Here is an 18484-nt window from a genome sequence, read left to right as displayed (position 1 = left end):
CAGAGACGCATATAAATACGAACCTGCTGCGCCCACTTGTCAATCCTCTTCATTCTGCACTTTTGAATGCAGATCCAGAGCTCTGCTCCCTTGCTGTTGGTTGATTAATTCCTTCTTAAAATCTTTTCCAGTGTGCAAGAGAATGATGTCCCCACCTGCCACTACAGAGTTTAAACCATGCTGTGCCTCCAAAAACAGATGCCTTTGTCTCACGAGATGTGCTTCTGGTGTTAGGGGCACGACTCCAGGTGATGCAAAGAATGTGCCTTCATGCAGTGAAAGATTTGGGATCTTGAAGTGAAGCTGTATGTCGCCAAACACTGAAAGAAGTCCCAGACATCGTGTAAGTCTTAATCTTGCTCAAAGTTGAGGATGCAGACTTGTTCCCACTCTCAAGGCCGCTCCTGTGACAGTCCTTATTTGTTGTCAAAGTCATCGTGTATGTTCAGATCAAAATCTAAGAAGCGGCATAAGAAGTTGAAGTGGTACTAGATACCATCCCACCATTCTTTTTCCAAAGAGATGTCTGGAGGGGATTAAGATACCATCTGAGCTCGCTCCTGATAGCAGAACTGGTTCTAATGCGCCTCGAAGTTCCCAGGTTATCAGTGACAATGCAGAAAATCGAGACCTTTGAGGAGGCTGTGCATTTAAAAAAAAAAAAACAAAAAAAAAACTTTTCTGGCTTCTCTGGCATGCCTTTGGCCCCAACGATTCGAAGGGGGCTCCATCAGGTTACCACCTATAATTCCGTCCTTTGTGTCATCTCTGCGCCTCAAACCCACCTTGCCTGCCACACCCACTCTAGTGCCAACTTCCATTCTGGCTCAAGATCTGCACCGGGTTCTTCTCCACCGACTCCAATAGCGTCATGGCCGGCAACGAAGGTCAATCATCTATGAGCTCAAATATCTGACCTCAAACCAAATTTGCTTCAACCCCAACCAAGGTCACGCATTCACTCTACTCCAGGGCACCCAGTTCCCGAATGCTCCGATTCAGATAAAACACTTCCTGTTCCATGAGATTGTCTTTAGAGACTTCAATTACTTTTTTTCTCGGATTCTGATCAACCTGATAATGATTATGATGATTTACCACCTCAATATGATGATGATATCTATAAAGACTTACAGTAGGCCAGTGGGCTGGATACCTCCTATGACACTTGGTTGATTTTGCCCCTTGAACGCCAAACGAAGAAGAGTGCATCATTTACTGTGGTGAAAAAATTTGCATTTGATGTCCTGGACCAACAACTGCCTTCATGAAGGCAAAACAGATGTTCTCACAGAGGTTATGCGTGGTCTCCTCTGAGCTCTTGCTCCAATTTAATGAAGCCCTCACTGACACCCTTATGGATACTTTGTCAAAGACTTGCTCTTGCCCACTGGTGAGCATACAGGTGGCTGTCTGCCACAGACTGGGGCCAGCCAACCTGGACTTTCTTACATATCACCCAAAGTCTTAGAATTTTAGTGGCCCAGGCCTCCACCAGCAAAATGAACCATGGTGTGTCCCTCCCAAACCCTACACACGGGGCACTGATAGTATTGACTCATTAGGGAAGCAAATGTTTTCTTGTGACAGTTTTGCGCTGAAATTATTCAATGCTGTCTGCCTCTTAAGCCATTACGTGCATGCCCTTTGGAATATAGCCAGCGACATCTTGCTAGTAATCCAGGAGGAGTTTCAGATCTGTTTAGCTTAAACTATTCACAATGGCTAGGATGTAACAAATTTTGTCTTCAGAAATGTCCTGGATACTATTTGCTGCTTTATGCAGGCGGTGAGCACTAGTGTGGTGCTGGGCCTACAGCACTGATTGAGCCACCCACTTAAGCAACACTTTAAAATTGCCTAGGTATGCCACAGCAGCCTGTGTATGCAGTTTTTAAACTGCCATGTCGAACCGACAAAATAAAACTTTTGTCAAACCCAAACATTTATTTTTAATGCAGGTCACCCCTAGGGTAGGCCCTGGACATGCCAGAGACCAGGGTGCAGTGTATTGCAAAAGTGGGACATGCACTTTTTAGTTTTACATGTCCTGGTAGTGAAAACCCTTAAATTTGTTTTCACTACTGTAAGACCTAGCTCTCTTATAGGCTATCATTGGAGTTACCGCATTGCATCCAATAAGTAATAATTTTCAAATGGGAGTAGGTCACCAGTTCATGTTTCGCATCTTTGGACTTATAATGAAAACTCTCCCATGGTGAAGTCGCATTTTAAATTACAATTTTGAAAATGCCAAGTTGGCATTTTCCTATCTAAGTAATTTAGTGCCTGCAGCCTGTCCCTGGGTCACATTACTGGGTGTAGTTGACAGATGGGTTTTTGTATTCCTTCTAGACAGCCACATACATTAGAGACCTTAGTTGTGCCTGGATGAGCCAGCACTAGCAGAATTGGAGGGCGGAGCTGGGCACAGCCCTTACACTTCAATAGGCTGTGTCCTGCCTCCACACAAGGGCTGTATACCCTCTAAAGTTAGTCTGGAGCTGGGACAGGGAAGGCAGGATGCCTTGGGACTTCAAAGGTAAATATCTTGAAGTTTCTCCTACTTCAAGGAAGACCCAGGTATATATACTGGACCCCAGGTACCAAATCTTCAGTACACTTCTGGAACTGTGGATACTCTGCCAGGAAGAAGGACTGCTGTGCTGCTGAAAAGATGTCACTCTACTGGACTGATGCATAGGCTTGACTGAACAAAGCACTCTCGAAGCTGGACTTCGCATCGTAAGCCCTCGGTAACAGGATCCAAAATGATGAAGCAGGGCCTTCTATCGCAGCTCCTCGGATCCAACATAATGCATAGTCAGTGCGGCACCTCGCAACACTCCGCAACGAGAATTTAAGGTACTTTTGTTCAGTCGACCCGAGTCCCTGTAGCCAGCCTGTGCTCCATCTCAGTTGGCCTGAACTTGTGAGTTGTCGTTGTTCGGTGCTACCAGATATCCACAGTTGGTACTTGGGGCCACATGTATGAAGATCAGGTTTTGTGACTCGCAAATTGCAAGCCTTAACGGCTCCCAAATTGCAAGACTTAGCGCCTCGCAATTTGCGAGTCGCAAAATCTGATGTACAATAGTGTCAATTACACTGTTTGCGATTCACAATGGTGACCCCTTCCTTTTCGCGAATGGGTTAGCACCAATTTGAGACTGGTGCTAACTGCAAACTGTGATTGTTATGTGACTGCATTCGCGGTCACAAAACAATCATACATCAGACTGCGACTCGCAATTAGGTAGGGAACACCCCTTCCTAATTACGACTCGCAAACCCTTTTTGCGATTCGGTAAAGATTACCGTATTGCAAAAATAGGTCTGTACCATTCTGCGAATCGGGCCATTTGCGATGAGAAACAAGGTACGTACATGTGGCCCTTGGTGCTTTTTTTGCTGAAATCTTTAAAGCTGCATATCTTCGGTTCCACTGATTGGATTTTTATCATTCTGGTCTTGTTTTAGTTATTTAAATTTACGCTATTGTTCTAAATTGGAGTGGGATTTTTTGGGTTGTGTTTTCACTTTATTACTGTTTAATACTGTTTGAATTTCTGCATAAATACTTTACACTTTGCCTCTAAGTTAAGCCTGACTGCTCAGCGCCAAGGTACTAGAGGGATGAGCACAGGTTCATTTGGGGTTTGCTTGTGCTTCACCTGACAATGATTGTGGTTGTGCTGAGTGGGGTTTCAATCCTTCCCACGGCCCCCCAACCACAAATCCCAATTGTGGGACAATTGATATCAGTACTTGTGAAAGTATCGAGGACTAATCTGGCCTTTAGCATGACGTTCAAGGCATCGGGGAAAGCTTAGGACATCAGAAAACATGACAAGTTATCACATCCATCATTTTCCTCTCCGAAAATCATAAGTGATTTTCCTGTTAATCTGTCTTTCATTTAGTTTTCTCTTGTTCGATTTCAAAGTCTTTAACTTTAATACTCTCCTTAAATCACAAGTGGTGCAGTGATGGGAAACAGCCAAGACATGCAATGGTCATCATGGTGTCATCAACTTCTACTTTTCGAGTTGTGCTGACACAAAGCATGAAAGGTCCTTTTCATTTGACTGTTTTGATAGAACATAAATCAGCTCAGAAAAAAGGTTTTTTTGTAATTTCCGAATTAAGAAGTTAATTTTTTAAACTATAAAATTCACCTTCCTTCTAAGGCTTCTATCCGCAAAGTATTTTCGCCAGAAAACAAGTAGTGACCCAGGTAATCTTGTAGGAAAATGGAAAGGAATCCGAGAGGACTGCATGCGACAGAAAACTGGCTATAAACGTTTTTGTACACCTATTTGTCTGACGTCAGACATTCAGCCAAAGCATTTGAATCTATAAAACATTTAATGCAGCAACATTACCATTACAACTGACTCGTAGGTCTCGTCCACATTACCCACAAACCTTTGATCACAAGGCCGCTCTCATTCTTTGAAGAAGGGCGCGATGGGTCACATGAAATGGAGAATGCTGGGAGAATCCACAGACAGGAACTGGAAGTAGCATCTTTCAGACATAACTAGGTTTACTACGCAGTCGAGTTAAGGCCATCATAAAAACACAATCTCTTGAGGCACCATACCTCAATCCCAGAGTTATGTGAGGTGGGCAGGTTAGGAGAAGAAAATGACTAATGAGACAAAGCAATACGTGAGTGTAAACATTCTTGGAACAGAACATCAAATCTTGCTTTTCTATATGTAAGAAACTACTACTAGTAACAATCAAACAAAGAATGGGCTATGGCGGGCTACTTGCATAGGGCCCTTTACCGAAGCATGTTGCTTAAGCCTGAAATCAGGCAAACAGTGAACAAAAGGAGTGAGGTAAGGTCTTCCAAGCTTTAGTTGCGGCACCACAGAAAGCTCTGTCAATGAACTTACAGGTCAGAGTTTTCTGAGCTGTCAGCTGAATGGGATGAGCTGATCGTAATACTCTTCTTGGGTTGTAAAAGGAGAATCTTTGAGCCAAAAACGTAGGAACATGTTGATAAAGGCGTCTATGTACAATCATCATAGTCTTAAAGAGAATTCTGTTTCTTTACAGGCTACCAATGCCGCAAGATTGGGTCGATAGGGACTATTTTCTTATTTTTCATGTTTACTAGTCTTGCTGCTATTTTTGAACAAGCAGCTAGTGTAATAGTGTTCAGAGATGACAAATATATGTCATGTCCGTAATCCAGCTTAGACTACACTAACGCATTTCCAAATGTGACGTTGGGGTTGAATTAAAAAACTGAGAGTACTGATCTTAATATCTCTAATTGCCAGAAAGACGACTTTGCTACACCACTCACTAAGCCAATGACAGTCCTGCATCAGTCAGTAGACTGACGTTCATATGGTTGCAGGCAGATTCCCACGACGGGCGACAGGGAGGAGAAGATGGAGACTGTTGTAGTGTTTGATATCGGGAAATCTTCAGTCTTGTCAGGATTTAGCTTCATAAAATTACCTGTGATTGCTTCTTTTTGGGCTCTGGGGCAAACAGGAATAATCAGGTATTGACTCCTCAAATTTGTACTCCGATTTTCTGAATGCTATTCACAAAGAAAGAGGCGAGACTTTCAGAGAGTTCAACTGACAGAAGACAGGCCATTGCAATTCAAGGCACTTGCAATTCAATTGAAACCCCAAAGAGCTGTTAGACAAAGTCCCTCTGAACAGTATAGAGACTTTGCTCCTTTTATCTCGCTAGATTTGAATGATTCTGCTTTAAAGTTAGAATCTTTATTCGTATGACACTTCTGCTCATGATGTCTTATTTGTAAGCATACGTTCACGTAATTTATACCATACCAGGGCTGTTGACATTTCATTTTTACATACGAATTGAAGTCTCCATGTATACTCGCCACTTTCTTAAATTCAACAATTACACCACTCTCGATGTAGCCTCTGCAGTCCAGATGACAGAGTCACCTTTTAAAGCAAGAATTGTAACTTTTCCAACTACTCAGTGGAGCACCAGCCTACCTTGTCCTTCAATCACCAAAACAGCAGGCCAGAAGCTACTATTTACTCACCACAGTATCTGGATTAAACACCAATCCAATGCTAGTCTTGGCTCCGCACAAGATAACAAAAGGGGGGGTTAAAATACAGAACAAATGTGTTCTGGGCTGTTACACACATAATATCATGCTAAACTATGTCGCAAAAGAAAAATATCAGAACCATAGTAAACTAACAGGACACTCGAACTGGCAGCTTTTCTCACCTTGAACACCGTAGAGAATCTTGCTGGCTAATTAATGTTTTTCTTTTAAACCCAAACATCCAGCAATGTAACTCAAATAAGCATTTACACAACCTTTAGTCCAAGCACATGGTGTTAAATTCATAATTAGTTCAGTTTTTTCAATTTATTTAATACATATTAATACAAAAAAAGACAATCACAATGAACGTTTTACATTAAGGAATTTCTTGAATAAGCCTAAGGAATGATGTTGTGCTTCCCATTTAGACTCACCATCCTTAATCAGACAAACTGTAATAACCATTGGAGAGGTCCTAATCCCCTTCAGCGTAGAAGGAATATCAAGTTCACATTCACAGCAGGAGGAAAGATGACCATGGTAGACGTAGCTCTTAAAGGTTTCATGTTTTTGAAAATTAGTGGCAATACTGTGGATTGCCTATTCTGCGTATACATTTTTTGAAAGAGCTCTAGAGTCTAGAAAGGGACTCCACTATACTGGCCAACTCCATCAGCAGCACTTTCAATTATTATGAAAGGGTCGTAATTGGACAGCGACACTTCATCAGATATGGAACCTTTGAAATCAGGGTTGTACCTCAAGCCTTCATCCTTTGGAAATTGTCAATAACGAAGTGATGTATGTTAACAAATAGGAAAGAAAATTTTACAAGTGTCTAGCAAGAACATGTTTATATCCATATTGACACAGTCTTTCTATAACATTTAGTGGAGCACCGCAAGAAGGGAGTTCTGGCTGAATGATAGGCTTATCCAGAAAGGAGTGTTAAGCTTGCTCGATACACAGAAAGAAGGTGTCATCCAACTTAATGTGAAAGAAGATGGAGAATGTCCCATAAAGAAACTTTATATGTACCACCTTACATCGCGTCAGAGACCTCATTTAACTCAGACCTACAAAACTTTCTATTTACAGTTGGTTCCAACACCTCACAATTATAATACTATGATCATGAATTGATCCATCTAGTTGCACCTCCTCTGATATAGAGCTGGTAGTATAAAAGATGCTTTCTGAACTCAATATCTCTAAGTAAAACAACATAAAGTGAAGTGTTCTCAGGCACAATTAAACACAATGAACACAAAATATGGTCTGAAAAGGGAAACTAAAGCAAAATAGTATCCTGTGTCAAAATATTCTCATCCACAATGAGCAAGTTCTGGTAAGAGCTGGTAGCCCAAACATGTTACTATGATAGGCACATGATTACATCTGATGCCTAGGCCTCATTAGTTAAATTAACTTGTTGGCCTTGATCACAAATGAAAAAAGTGGTTAATAAAAATATAAAATAAATTAGATGTTTTGTCAGTGTAGTGAAAATACTAACATCATGGTTCATGAATTATATCTTTCTGAAAGTATTAGAATGCTTTGTAATTCATGCTATACCTACATCCCTCCACCCTACCAGGGGTGGACCTTCATCTTAATGAAAAACAGTTTTGTTCGTTGGTCAATGTGTTTTTCCAGTGAAACGCATTTATTCTGGTGATAAAAACACTCCTATTTCCATGGTTTGACCGGAAGGCCAGTGCTGAGAAGAGAGCGAGTGCTCATGGAACTGGCAGAAGAGGGGGTTTGGCTTGTCCATGAGTTGGCAGCCTTGGAATCCTGTCTTCCTGATGAAAGTCGACTAAGACGACCTGAAAATAAAAAGGAAATGCATAATCAGGTGTGCATAAATATCATTCTTCAAAGGAGGAAATTCAACTCTAGAACGACAAATTAAGACTTTTTTTAAGCAGCTCACTCGAGATGGCATCATCTTTGCTGCAACTCCACTCACCTGCCACCCAAATCTCGGCTCACTTATGACAAATACATTATCTTTATAGAAAGAGGAAAGATTCAGATCACATCTTACGTTGGCACTATATGAAACACTGCAATTAAATAAAATCCCATTTCACCTCCTGCTTAAAATTGTCTTCCTCTCCTGCGCAACATTGTTTTCCTCTAGACCTGGTGTTGTTCTCTAGAATGATTGTTTTTAATGTTAGATTTACATCACTCCAGTTTGCAGCATTCGCTCTTTTGGAACTCGTATTCTTGCCACTGGGGTAAAACTTCATAATCTGCCTCATTTGAACTTCTCAAAAATACTTTATCAGTCCTGATCGTAACCTTTGTGCTTGTCAAATGACTACCCGTTCTTATTCATTGGTCTTTTTCATTTTTGCTGCATCTCCTTTATGTTCAAGGAGCCTAGTACTGGGTTTTGAATATGTAAAATAATCATCTAACTCTCCAGCTGTAACAAGACATATTCTATCTGGCCGAAGCCATATCTTTTCCAAAAGAGAAAGGGTGTGTCCATTGCACTGAGTGGTCTCAGGTGTGAAGACAAAACGGAGATAAATCAGGCTGTAAAAATGAGCTTGTTCACACACTCCTGCGGTTGCCAGGTGAATATACGAGAAACAGCAAATCTTAAAATATGTTTTCCTAGTCGAGTTATAATGCTGAATGTCTGAATAAAACACACATGCGAAACGCCAATTAATGAATTTCCTGATAGAAGCAGAGCTGTGACAAAAAAAAAAAAAAAAAAACTTTTTTAGTTCTTTTAAAAAATGTAAAAAATCGTTTTCACAGAATGGCATGTGAGCACCATTCCTCCTGTGGCCCCCAGCGCCAGACATTTTTGCTGCCAGGTGACTAAGGCACTAATTTTCCAAGTTACTTTCTGTTCTACGAGAAATCTATTGATTAACCAAAATGTGCCCCCTTGCCGGAATGGACAACCAAATCTTCTCAAAGTAATACTTTTTTAGGGGGAGCTGTAGCTTTGACTTTCTAATTGGGGATGCCATGGAGTGACTTTACCTGACTGCAACTTCACATGATCATAATTGTCATAGAAAAAAAGTGTGGATACAAAGTGTTTTTAGAGGCGAAAAAACCTACACTTTTATAAAAAAAAGTATTGGTATTTCTTAACCTTACCATGCCCTAAGTCTGCAAAGAGCATCACCACTAGCTTGTTCAAATATCTTGCCCTGTAATACACTTTAGTTAAGGTACCTAAACCCTAACTAAAGCAGGAAGGCACCACCTAGCAAGCAAAAGGGAATTTGAGGGTGTTATGCCACTTTACTGCTAGTGACTTGGACAATTCATGTTGTTGCTCCGCAGTGTAGCTGCTTCTTGATCAGCACCTTTTTGGTATTACCACTCATCTTTAATTTTGTGACTTTTTTTTTTTTTTGTTCCGTTTGGTGTTTTTCTCGCAGGTGCTCTTAAATAAAAACATAAAATAAAAGCAACTATGGACACTAAAAAAAGTTAAATAGGGCCAAAGTAAATTCACAAAATGCCATCACAATATTACAAGAGAATCTTGAAGACAATAAAATGTCTCCTGGTGGTGAGAAAAAAACAACTAAGAATAGCAGACTGAACCCTAACACGGCATCTGTACAAGGGTATTCTACTGGAGAAACATGAGTGGAGGCAATAATTGGGAAATGTCAGAGTCCAAAAAATATAAAACTAATTATCAGCTTGACCAATAATCATTGCAGATTGCCTTATTCCAAGTATCAAGGGTTACTTGGTACACACACATTGTCAGCAGGCTCCACATCACTATTTATATCATCCATCCATTCCATTCCACATAGATGATTCATATAGTCCCATAAAGGGAAATCGTCAGGTTGCTAGGGGGAAGGTTCAAAATTAGAATCATTCTAGACTATTCAGGTTGTTTTAAATCACAAAAAGGCAGAAGTGATGCCCGGTGTACATGGTTTGTTCCAACCTAGTTAAAAATAATCAATGCTCCAGTTTGAGAGCTGCAATCATCCCAATTACTGCTGCCAAACGTTTACAATGTTCCAGTAGACGGTGGTTTGTGTTAAAGAAGCACACTGTTTAGCGTACAAGCTCTGTAAACGAGAAGTTACTGGTAACTTACTGCCACTATCTGAAGGCATTAGCATCTGCTCAAGATAAAGCTCAATCTTCTGCAGATCTTCTGAAGAAAACCTCCACTTGTTCTCGGTAGGCAGCACTGGTGGTCTGGGAGTAGGGCGCTTTCGGGCGGATGTTACTTGGACTGGTGGCGGCTGGCAAGATGGGGGAAAGGACCCAGTATTCAGACCTTCTGGAAATTTCTGTGCAATTACCTTTAGACCTATCAACAATTAAAAAAAAAAAAAACATCATATGACCAATGCAGTCTGTTACAAGATATACTGATTGGACAATTCAGGAATGACCAAAGACACCTTCTGAACAAACTTCATATCCACTGTCATATCCTATTACTGACAACTAGTCTGAAAAAAGAAGACTTGACTCAACACAGAAGAGTAAAAGGTTGAGCCAAGTGGGTCTTCCATGTTGTATGAAAGCCACAAGTCTGAAGCAAAGTGATCGTATGAAGAGCTGGATCAAACCAAGAGATCAAGCAGACTTAACATGTGTAGGCATGCCACCGCCCCTAGCAAAACAATCCTATCCCCAAAAGAAAATAAGGATTCTCTTTAGGGAGGTTGAGATATAGATTGCTGGAACCATCTAGGACACAATCGGAAGGAGACAAAGTTGATAGGTTTGAGTATAAGTCTTGTATGATTTGCAAAGACAGAATTTTGTGCTATGAGCATAGTGTTAAAATAAGGCACCACACTTGGCCACCAGGTCTCTGAGCGAATCAACACAGATATTAAACACAGGATAGAACCCTAAGATATCACACTGTAAGGATTTAGAGGTCCAACAAAACACCATAATGGAAGGATGAAAGCTACTCCAGGATCGTATTCCATTGACCATGAGCAAAGCTGGAATGAAAATGGTGCTCCACAGTCAGTAGAGTAAAAAGGCGGAGAGACATCAACAGGGGAAATCACTGGTTTCAAGGATGTCGCCCACCAGATAAAGGGTTGTTAGAACAGAGTTGTCAAAAACATTACTAGTGGGACTGGAGAACCACCTGTTACCTTCCATTCATCCTCTAATATCTCCCTCGGTCCACTAGTAGGAGATCGATATGCAGCACCAGCACACTTAATTTCATTGCCTACACTGATTCCATTCACCATCACCCTATCTGTGAAATCTTAGTGCATTTCTCTAATAGCAGATTACTCAAATAGCTTAGATCAACAGAACTTTAAATGCACTTTCTTACAAAAAGGATATTATTAAAATACATTGGAAATAGCACACAATATTTAAAATATTTAAAAGTAGACCCATTCATGTCCAACCAAATATAATATTGTAGGAACCACTTAACTTATTACCTACAGATCTTGAATACGTTAGTGGACATATAAATTACTCAACTACTCCTTGTCAGTAGACTATTTCCCAAAGAGCTATTTCCATGAGGTGCTATTTTTTTAATTAGCTATTTTCAGTATACTAATGGTTCACACCAAGAATCATCATCACCACCAACAATCCGAACACCAATGCACTTGAGATTAAGACAAAAAAGAAAACAGCCTCACCTCCTGACAGCATGAATACGTTCTCGAACCCTCGCTCGCACATTGTTGTGGCAGCCTGGCTGGCTATCCTCTCATCTTCGTCGTACAGAATAATTATTTTGCCATGCGCGTTTTTCTAAGGTTAGAGGAGTTAAGGATTCTTTTGCATTGCAATAACACAGCAGTTGGGCGTGCGAGTACAACCTCACTCTAGATAAGGTCTGTTTTTCTTACAGAATTGTTAACAACAAACCCAACCCAATACCCAACTGCTAACATTAACTAATATCAAATTATCAGACAAAAAGCCCTGACTACAGGGGAGCAAACGGTCATCAATAAAGTGATGTCCATCAGGGCTAACTTAGCCCAGGTTGTTACTAGTTGTGTCAAGGGAGAAGGTTACCTCTAGTCGAGTCAAAAAGGGCTCGTAGCCATGTAAAGAAGCAGCAAATCCATACATAATGTTCCACCACAAATTAGCTCACACAGCTAAATAAAGTTCATGGAATATACTATAAAAAAGATTTGAGGGGATAAATATTTGATCATCTGTTCTGTTAAATAATTATATTGGGATGCAGTATTAAACAGAATAGTTAAACTGACTATAATTATCATGACATAATAGAGTACATGGTTACTAATTCTTGCCAACGTGTTTTTAAAGTTATGATAAACACAAGTAGAATACAGTTTTCTAACAAATTATCGGATACAGTCATTTGAATTCAAGTGCATATTAACAAGGTTTGAAGTGGCTAAATGAAGTAATACATAATTAAAAACCAAATATTTCTGAAATTAACACAGTAACTCGGTCAATATTTACTCAAGGAATAAGTCGCTATGTGGCTCTTGTGAGCACATTGAGTTTGGTCAAACAACAGAATCCAAGAAAAAAATATTTGTAAATGGTTTTACCTTGTTTTGGTTACACATACACGTGGTACTTGCCCACCAACTCAAGGTTATATAAAATTGCAGATGTACATCTTCACTCAGTGCTTTATATTCTGTTTCTTAATAATCATGGCTCAGTCAGATTGTTTGAAAACAAAACGGAAACTGAAGCTTTCTACCTGTAAATTCAATTGCCTCTAGTAACTTGTCCTCTGGGGTAGAGGACTGCTCTGTAGGATTCCTTGTACTTACTTGTGCTCCGGTGCATTATACAGAAGCATTAGAAAGACCGCAAAGAAAAACATTATTCTGAAACTTGGTTGTAGAATGTAGGACTCAGCTTATGAACTGAGGGCAATAAGTACATGGGCTGCTAGAGGCAAGAGTCTACTCTTGGGCACATGCATAAGTAATAAAACTAAGGCAAAGGATACAAATTCCAAAATGTCATTTGTGTAAGGGTTCATCGTCCTGGACAACATGGCGATGGGATAATTGTAAGCTATAAATATAAGAGAAAAAGTGCATTTATAGTTAGATATACCAAACAGTACTGTTATGTTACAATTTCCACTGTGGTTGCGGTATCTGTTTGTGAATCTGTAGTTTCTTTCAGATTTTGTACAAATGTGTGACCCTGTCTTTCATCCCTTTCATACCTCCAATCAGATGGCACTGCTCATAGGCATCACGGTCTCGTACGTCCAACAAAAGGAATGGGCAGTCAGCGTAGGGTTTGTCTAGCGTTCTGGGGCTCTGGTGTGCTTCAGAATCAGTTTTGCCCTTAGTGCGTTTTCCCACATCCAGCTCTCCAACACCACTGATGACACTGTTGGGGATCAGGTAAACTGGTCACAGTCCTGAACTAAGCTTTGCTAGGAAATGAAAGCTAAACATTCTTATCAGCACTATCCTAAATCTACAGCATGCACATCATTATCATATGTATCACTGTTATCTGCATAACAAGCATCCACTACATCACCATCATTTACTTCATCTATATTATCGAGATCTGTGTCAGCACAACTAGCATTTGTATAGTGACCTCTTATATTTATATTTGCATTATCTACTCCCATTAACGGAAGAGCTTCCTTTATTCAAGGACATGACTATCCATGCTGGTAACAGGTGCTCTCACTAATAGCACGGGGCATCAAAACCCCCTTTTCCATTTACAGACAAGCACCTGTGACACAAACATACCAGCTACCTCAAGGCTCTATCTATGGAAACTGTGTCAAGAATGCGAATTTCACACGTTACTAAACAGAAGGATATAATGAATCACAATCTTTGAAGTCAACAGATAGTAAGAATATGTCAAATAAAACCTCAGAGCCATCCAGGTCCGGTAATAAGAGTAAGAAAATCTACCTGTCATCCTCCACATGTTGTTCAATAACCATTGAGAAAAAAGTGTGAAGTTTGTCTAACTGCTTTCAGAAACTACTGCACCGTATAACACTCTTCATTGACAATTGTATTGCGGTAGAAACATGCTCTTTGTTATGAGACACTAAACTAAAATTGGAAGTGTTGGGACCTGAGCACTTGCAATAAGGTGTGATGTGCTATATGGCACTTTTAGAGCAATCATGTGCCAAAGACTTCTTCAACTAATTAGAAATAACTTTGCCGTCAATGGCAGTTTATTTGGGAAAAATGGGTTTTCCATTCACTGAAGAGACAATGCAATGGCCTTCCAGAGGTCTGGTGCATGGGCAGTGAAGACACAAATAACTTTTTTTTTAAATTTAAAGTGATATGCAAGACACTCGGAACAAAAAAGTAACCAGCTTGGAGAACATACAGATAATTTTGCCCAGATAAATAGGCAGCTGGGCCAAAAGGAAAGTTTTTCAAGAATGCTATACGTAATTCGATTCCAAACGACTTTGTAATAGAACACCAGTGCCTTGATGCTTTTCAGGCAGAGTAAGTTTAGCATTCCTCAAGTCTGATTTGGATGACATCCATAAACTAGTGAATATAGAGTACGTCCGGGCCATATTTTTATTAAATCGTAACCCTTTTCAACATGCTCAACCACAACATATTGTTGGCCAAGCCTAAAGAAGAAGATATTACAGGGACAAGAAATGGATATTCTTTTGACTTACTTTGTACATGTTCCAGTGAACTAACTATTCAGAACCATCAAAGAGCTTGCATGGTGCATCTCAAGAATCCAATCAAAGACAAGACTAAAGGGCCATTAGATTCTGTCAGCCGGGCTACTTTCTTAAACTCCTATGGGGGGCAGCTGTCTCTGGTACTTTAGGACTTGCGTTCATTGCAGGTCGATAAATTGATATAGTTTAAGGAGAAATGCACTGTCCCTTGGCTATGCGTGACAGGACAAATCTGTCCTCTATGAACTTGGACAGACTCTAATATTGGCTGTTGCATAACGGGTCAAAATTTCCTTTTCTGTGATTTCCTCGAAATGGGCAGCAACTTTTGTGTTCTGGAAACTAGAGTCAGTCAGGTAAGCCTGCCTATTCATCTAACCTTATTATTATACTCCGTAGTCACAATGTGTTTCATGTGGCATGAATCCCTTGGTAAAAGTGACATTTTAATTGGAATTCAAGATGCCTAAATGGTTATGGCATGATGTAACACCAAAAGAGGTACTACAGTCCCAAGGTGCATATCGTTGCCAGAGTGAACTTGGGATAGTACAAAAGTGAAAGGTGCAAAGATCCTGTCTGTGAAAGGTAAATGTGCATCTGTTTTCACCTCTTTCAGGCCATGGTAGTTTCTTGTAAACAGGAGTAACAACCGTCATGAAAAAATGCAGAAGTCTCCAAGAATTCCAAACAAACGGCAAAGCGTAAAGAAGATTCTCTTTTGCCCACCCACAGTGTGAAATATCATAAATTCTGTATGTGAACCAACCAATTTCTCAAACTCATGAAAAATAATCCTAGACTACAGTCAGACTTTTGTCAAATCCGCAATTAGGAAAATCTTTAGACATAACGGCATGGGCTTCCAAATGAAAAGGAAAGGGCAAATCACATGTGGGCTGGTTAATATTTTGAAAGAAAACTCGTGATTTACTTGAAAATACTAAATCTCAATATAAACACCCCCAACTGCTTAAAGGATGGACTAACGCCTGAGGCAACGCAGACATAAAGTAAGGGAACATTGAAAAGGTGTAAGCACAGGCTGCTCTTTCTGTAACTCATCTACACATTCTGATTAGCTTTGCTAGTGAGAACACTACAGGACAACGATCAATGCGTCGTATCCCTTGAGAGAAAGCTCATTTTCTAGATGTCATAAGGTCTTAGCAGCGTCAAGGAAACTAAACATTTTGTCGAAAAAAATACAATCCTTACAGAATAATGCTCACAAATTATCCAGAAAAACAATGAAAAAACAAGGCATGCATGGAGGTACTTAACACTGACATTTCACATGGTATGTATGAAAACACGTGCTTGGTGGGTTACCTCTGAAGGGTGGATCGTGATGTGTTGATAGACTCGCCAGCACCCAAGTCGTTGTCAATGAACTGGATCGGGCTGGAGGGAGCTTCTGCCGGACTCCCTTTGCCATTAGTCCTGACTGAGAAAAGCTCTTGATCTTTGTCTGACCCGACGGAATTACTGTCTAGAGAAGGGAAAAGAGTGATTTGCGGAAATCCCTGCTGTTCAATGTGGATACAATACTTATCTTAGTAGCATATTAACATACACGCAATACAGCACGCTTCCTGCTCAGGCTTTTTGGGAGGCAGGACTGTGAATGATATATATAAACAAGAATTCACGACTCCAGCATCTCCTGCCTCTTTGCATCAATAAGATGAAACTGATAACTCAAGGAAAAAAATGCCACCAATAAATGTTAACACATGGAGTAAATGGCAGAGGTAATTTCATGGCTCAGTAGATCTTAAAGTAAAATTGATAACACATTATTCGGGGTTATTTAACATTCGCATTTCAATTAAATCAACATTAGTTAATTGGAAGAAGACAAGGAGGTGTCTGATTAGTCACTGTAACTTCATTACCTCTGCCGCCCATACCCCCTTCCCCCATCACACAAACACTGCAGAGAAGTGCACTGCTCCTTTAAGGTAGGCATGAACAACTGGTGCCTTCAATATCATTCCTCAACAGTATCCAATGTGCAGGGTAATGCCACTGCCCAAGGACGGGAGGAAGGACTGGGGTGATTAATGAGTAGATCAGGGCTTGGAAAAGCAAAGATTGCTACTAGGATGCGGGTCAATACTTCTTAGTCCACATCCTTACCTAAAGTGGGGAATACCCATGCATTAACAAGCAGCTTTCTGCCAGATTCATTACACTAGGCAACATAGAGAACCATTCAACCTCAAATTGAACAGCAAAGTACTAAAACTTGTGCATCTATGCATACAGATCACCATCTCTAAACAATCAATTTAACAGTCAGATCTGTTCTTCACTGATAAAAACATTAAGTCAAGAACGCCATGGCTCAGTTAACAAGCCATCACATGTGGAGTGGGTGCCCAGTTTCCAAAAACAGTACATCAAATTACAAATTGTAGAAATTTGTTAAGCATATGCTGATAGTTTTACAATGCAACATAACATAAGCTGCATCACATGTGAAGCAAGTATTACAACAGGGCTGAAAAATGCTGAGTACAGTATAGAACTTGGATTCTCTGAATTAAAAGTAACATCAGCAAGCAGCAAACTGCAAGTAAAAATTAGATTATCAAAACAAGACTAAATTTCCACCTATCTTTGCAGAGCTTCACACGTCATGCCCCATGCCTGTGCCTCTTGTTGACTTGTGCTAAACGGTTTGCAGGCGAAAGAAGGTACAGACTGAGCCCTAGCTTAGGCTACAACTGGTCTCTGGGGATCCCTAGCATTGAAGCCACACCATCAGATTTCACTGGTCCTTGTGTTTACACAACCATGTCTCAACTAACACAACACATTCTATTACAGTAGATCCTACAGATTATAAAGGCTGCAGAACTATGCAGCATGTGCCACCCTAGTATTAAGTCGTTCTGAACATATTGACTCAGCCTTCAAGTCCTTGCACTAGCTTCTGATGAAAACTCTCACTCCACAATACTGTAGATTGTCATGAAGGTGCCATGTGAATAAATTGGTAATTAGTAGATATCTTTAGTGACATAAATTAGTCAAGACCTTCACAATAACATGGGGTAGTTGTGTAGGGTGACCTACCAGTTCAAAGAGCTGCTAGTTTGGTTTAACTCATCCCTCTCGGAGGTCCATAGAGACTAAGGCCACTTTCAACTTTAAAGGCCCCTAGCCATAATTTCAGATTAATAAAATGGTACTAAATTAAAATGTGCCTATATCTGAGGCCCTTTTTGAGCTTGAGGCTCAGCACAAAAGCTTCTCTGGTGTACTCTCTAGGCGGCCCAGACTGTGACTTACAAGGAGGCCTGGCTGGTGTTGTAATGTGGAATTACTGGTGACATTGGTCAAAACCAGTGCGACGTTGCAAAGACAGGGATCAGCAGTACAATGTAAGCATCACAGAAACATGAATCTCGGAGTGACAAGGGTATGCAATGGAATGTGACACCTCACTGTAGCACTACATCCTCATACAGTTTAGTAGAGTAGTGCCAGATTTGTAGGTGTCAGCAGCAGCAGCAACTAATGATGTACTTTGACCCTTATAGTTGTGCTGTTAGTACAGCAGTGCAATGTTCCCGGAGACAGAGATGGCAGTGAGCATCTACGTACTTTCCATCCTTTGGAGCTCCTCATTGTTCATATGCAGGAGTTCTTCTGATACAGAGGCGACTTGCAGGGCCTATATAAAAAAAAACAATGCTTTTATCTAACAATACTAAATAGAATAAAATCTAGTC

At 40.4% G+C, this 18484-nt stretch overlaps 1 protein-coding gene across 1 annotated transcript in view; it reads right to left on the bottom strand.

Moving 5' to 3' along the window:
• Positions 1-6376: 6376 nt before the first annotated feature.
• Positions 6377-18484, bottom strand: part of CEP41 (centrosomal protein 41) — a 68436-nt gene continuing 56328 nt past the window's right edge. The window contains exons 5-11 of the mRNA XM_069229327.1: positions 18357-18426; positions 16074-16233; positions 13263-13432; positions 13038-13105; positions 11722-11836; positions 10176-10394; positions 6377-7899 (exon numbers count right to left, since the gene is read on the bottom strand). Of these exons, the coding sequence (XP_069085428.1) occupies positions 7760-7899; positions 10176-10394; positions 11722-11836; positions 13038-13105; positions 13263-13432; positions 16074-16233; positions 18357-18426 (942 nt within the window). The 3' untranslated portion in view covers positions 6377-7759. The remainder of the gene's footprint in view (positions 7900-10175; positions 10395-11721; positions 11837-13037; positions 13106-13262; positions 13433-16073; positions 16234-18356; positions 18427-18484) is intronic.

The sequence above is a fragment of the Pleurodeles waltl genome, chromosome 4_1, assembly GCF_031143425.1.
Source record: "Pleurodeles waltl isolate 20211129_DDA chromosome 4_1, aPleWal1.hap1.20221129, whole genome shotgun sequence".
NCBI classification, from domain to species: Eukaryota; Metazoa; Chordata; class Amphibia; order Caudata; family Salamandridae; genus Pleurodeles; species Pleurodeles waltl.
Note: the sequence above shows the minus strand (reverse complement) of the source record. Positions and strands in the feature narration are given on the sequence as shown.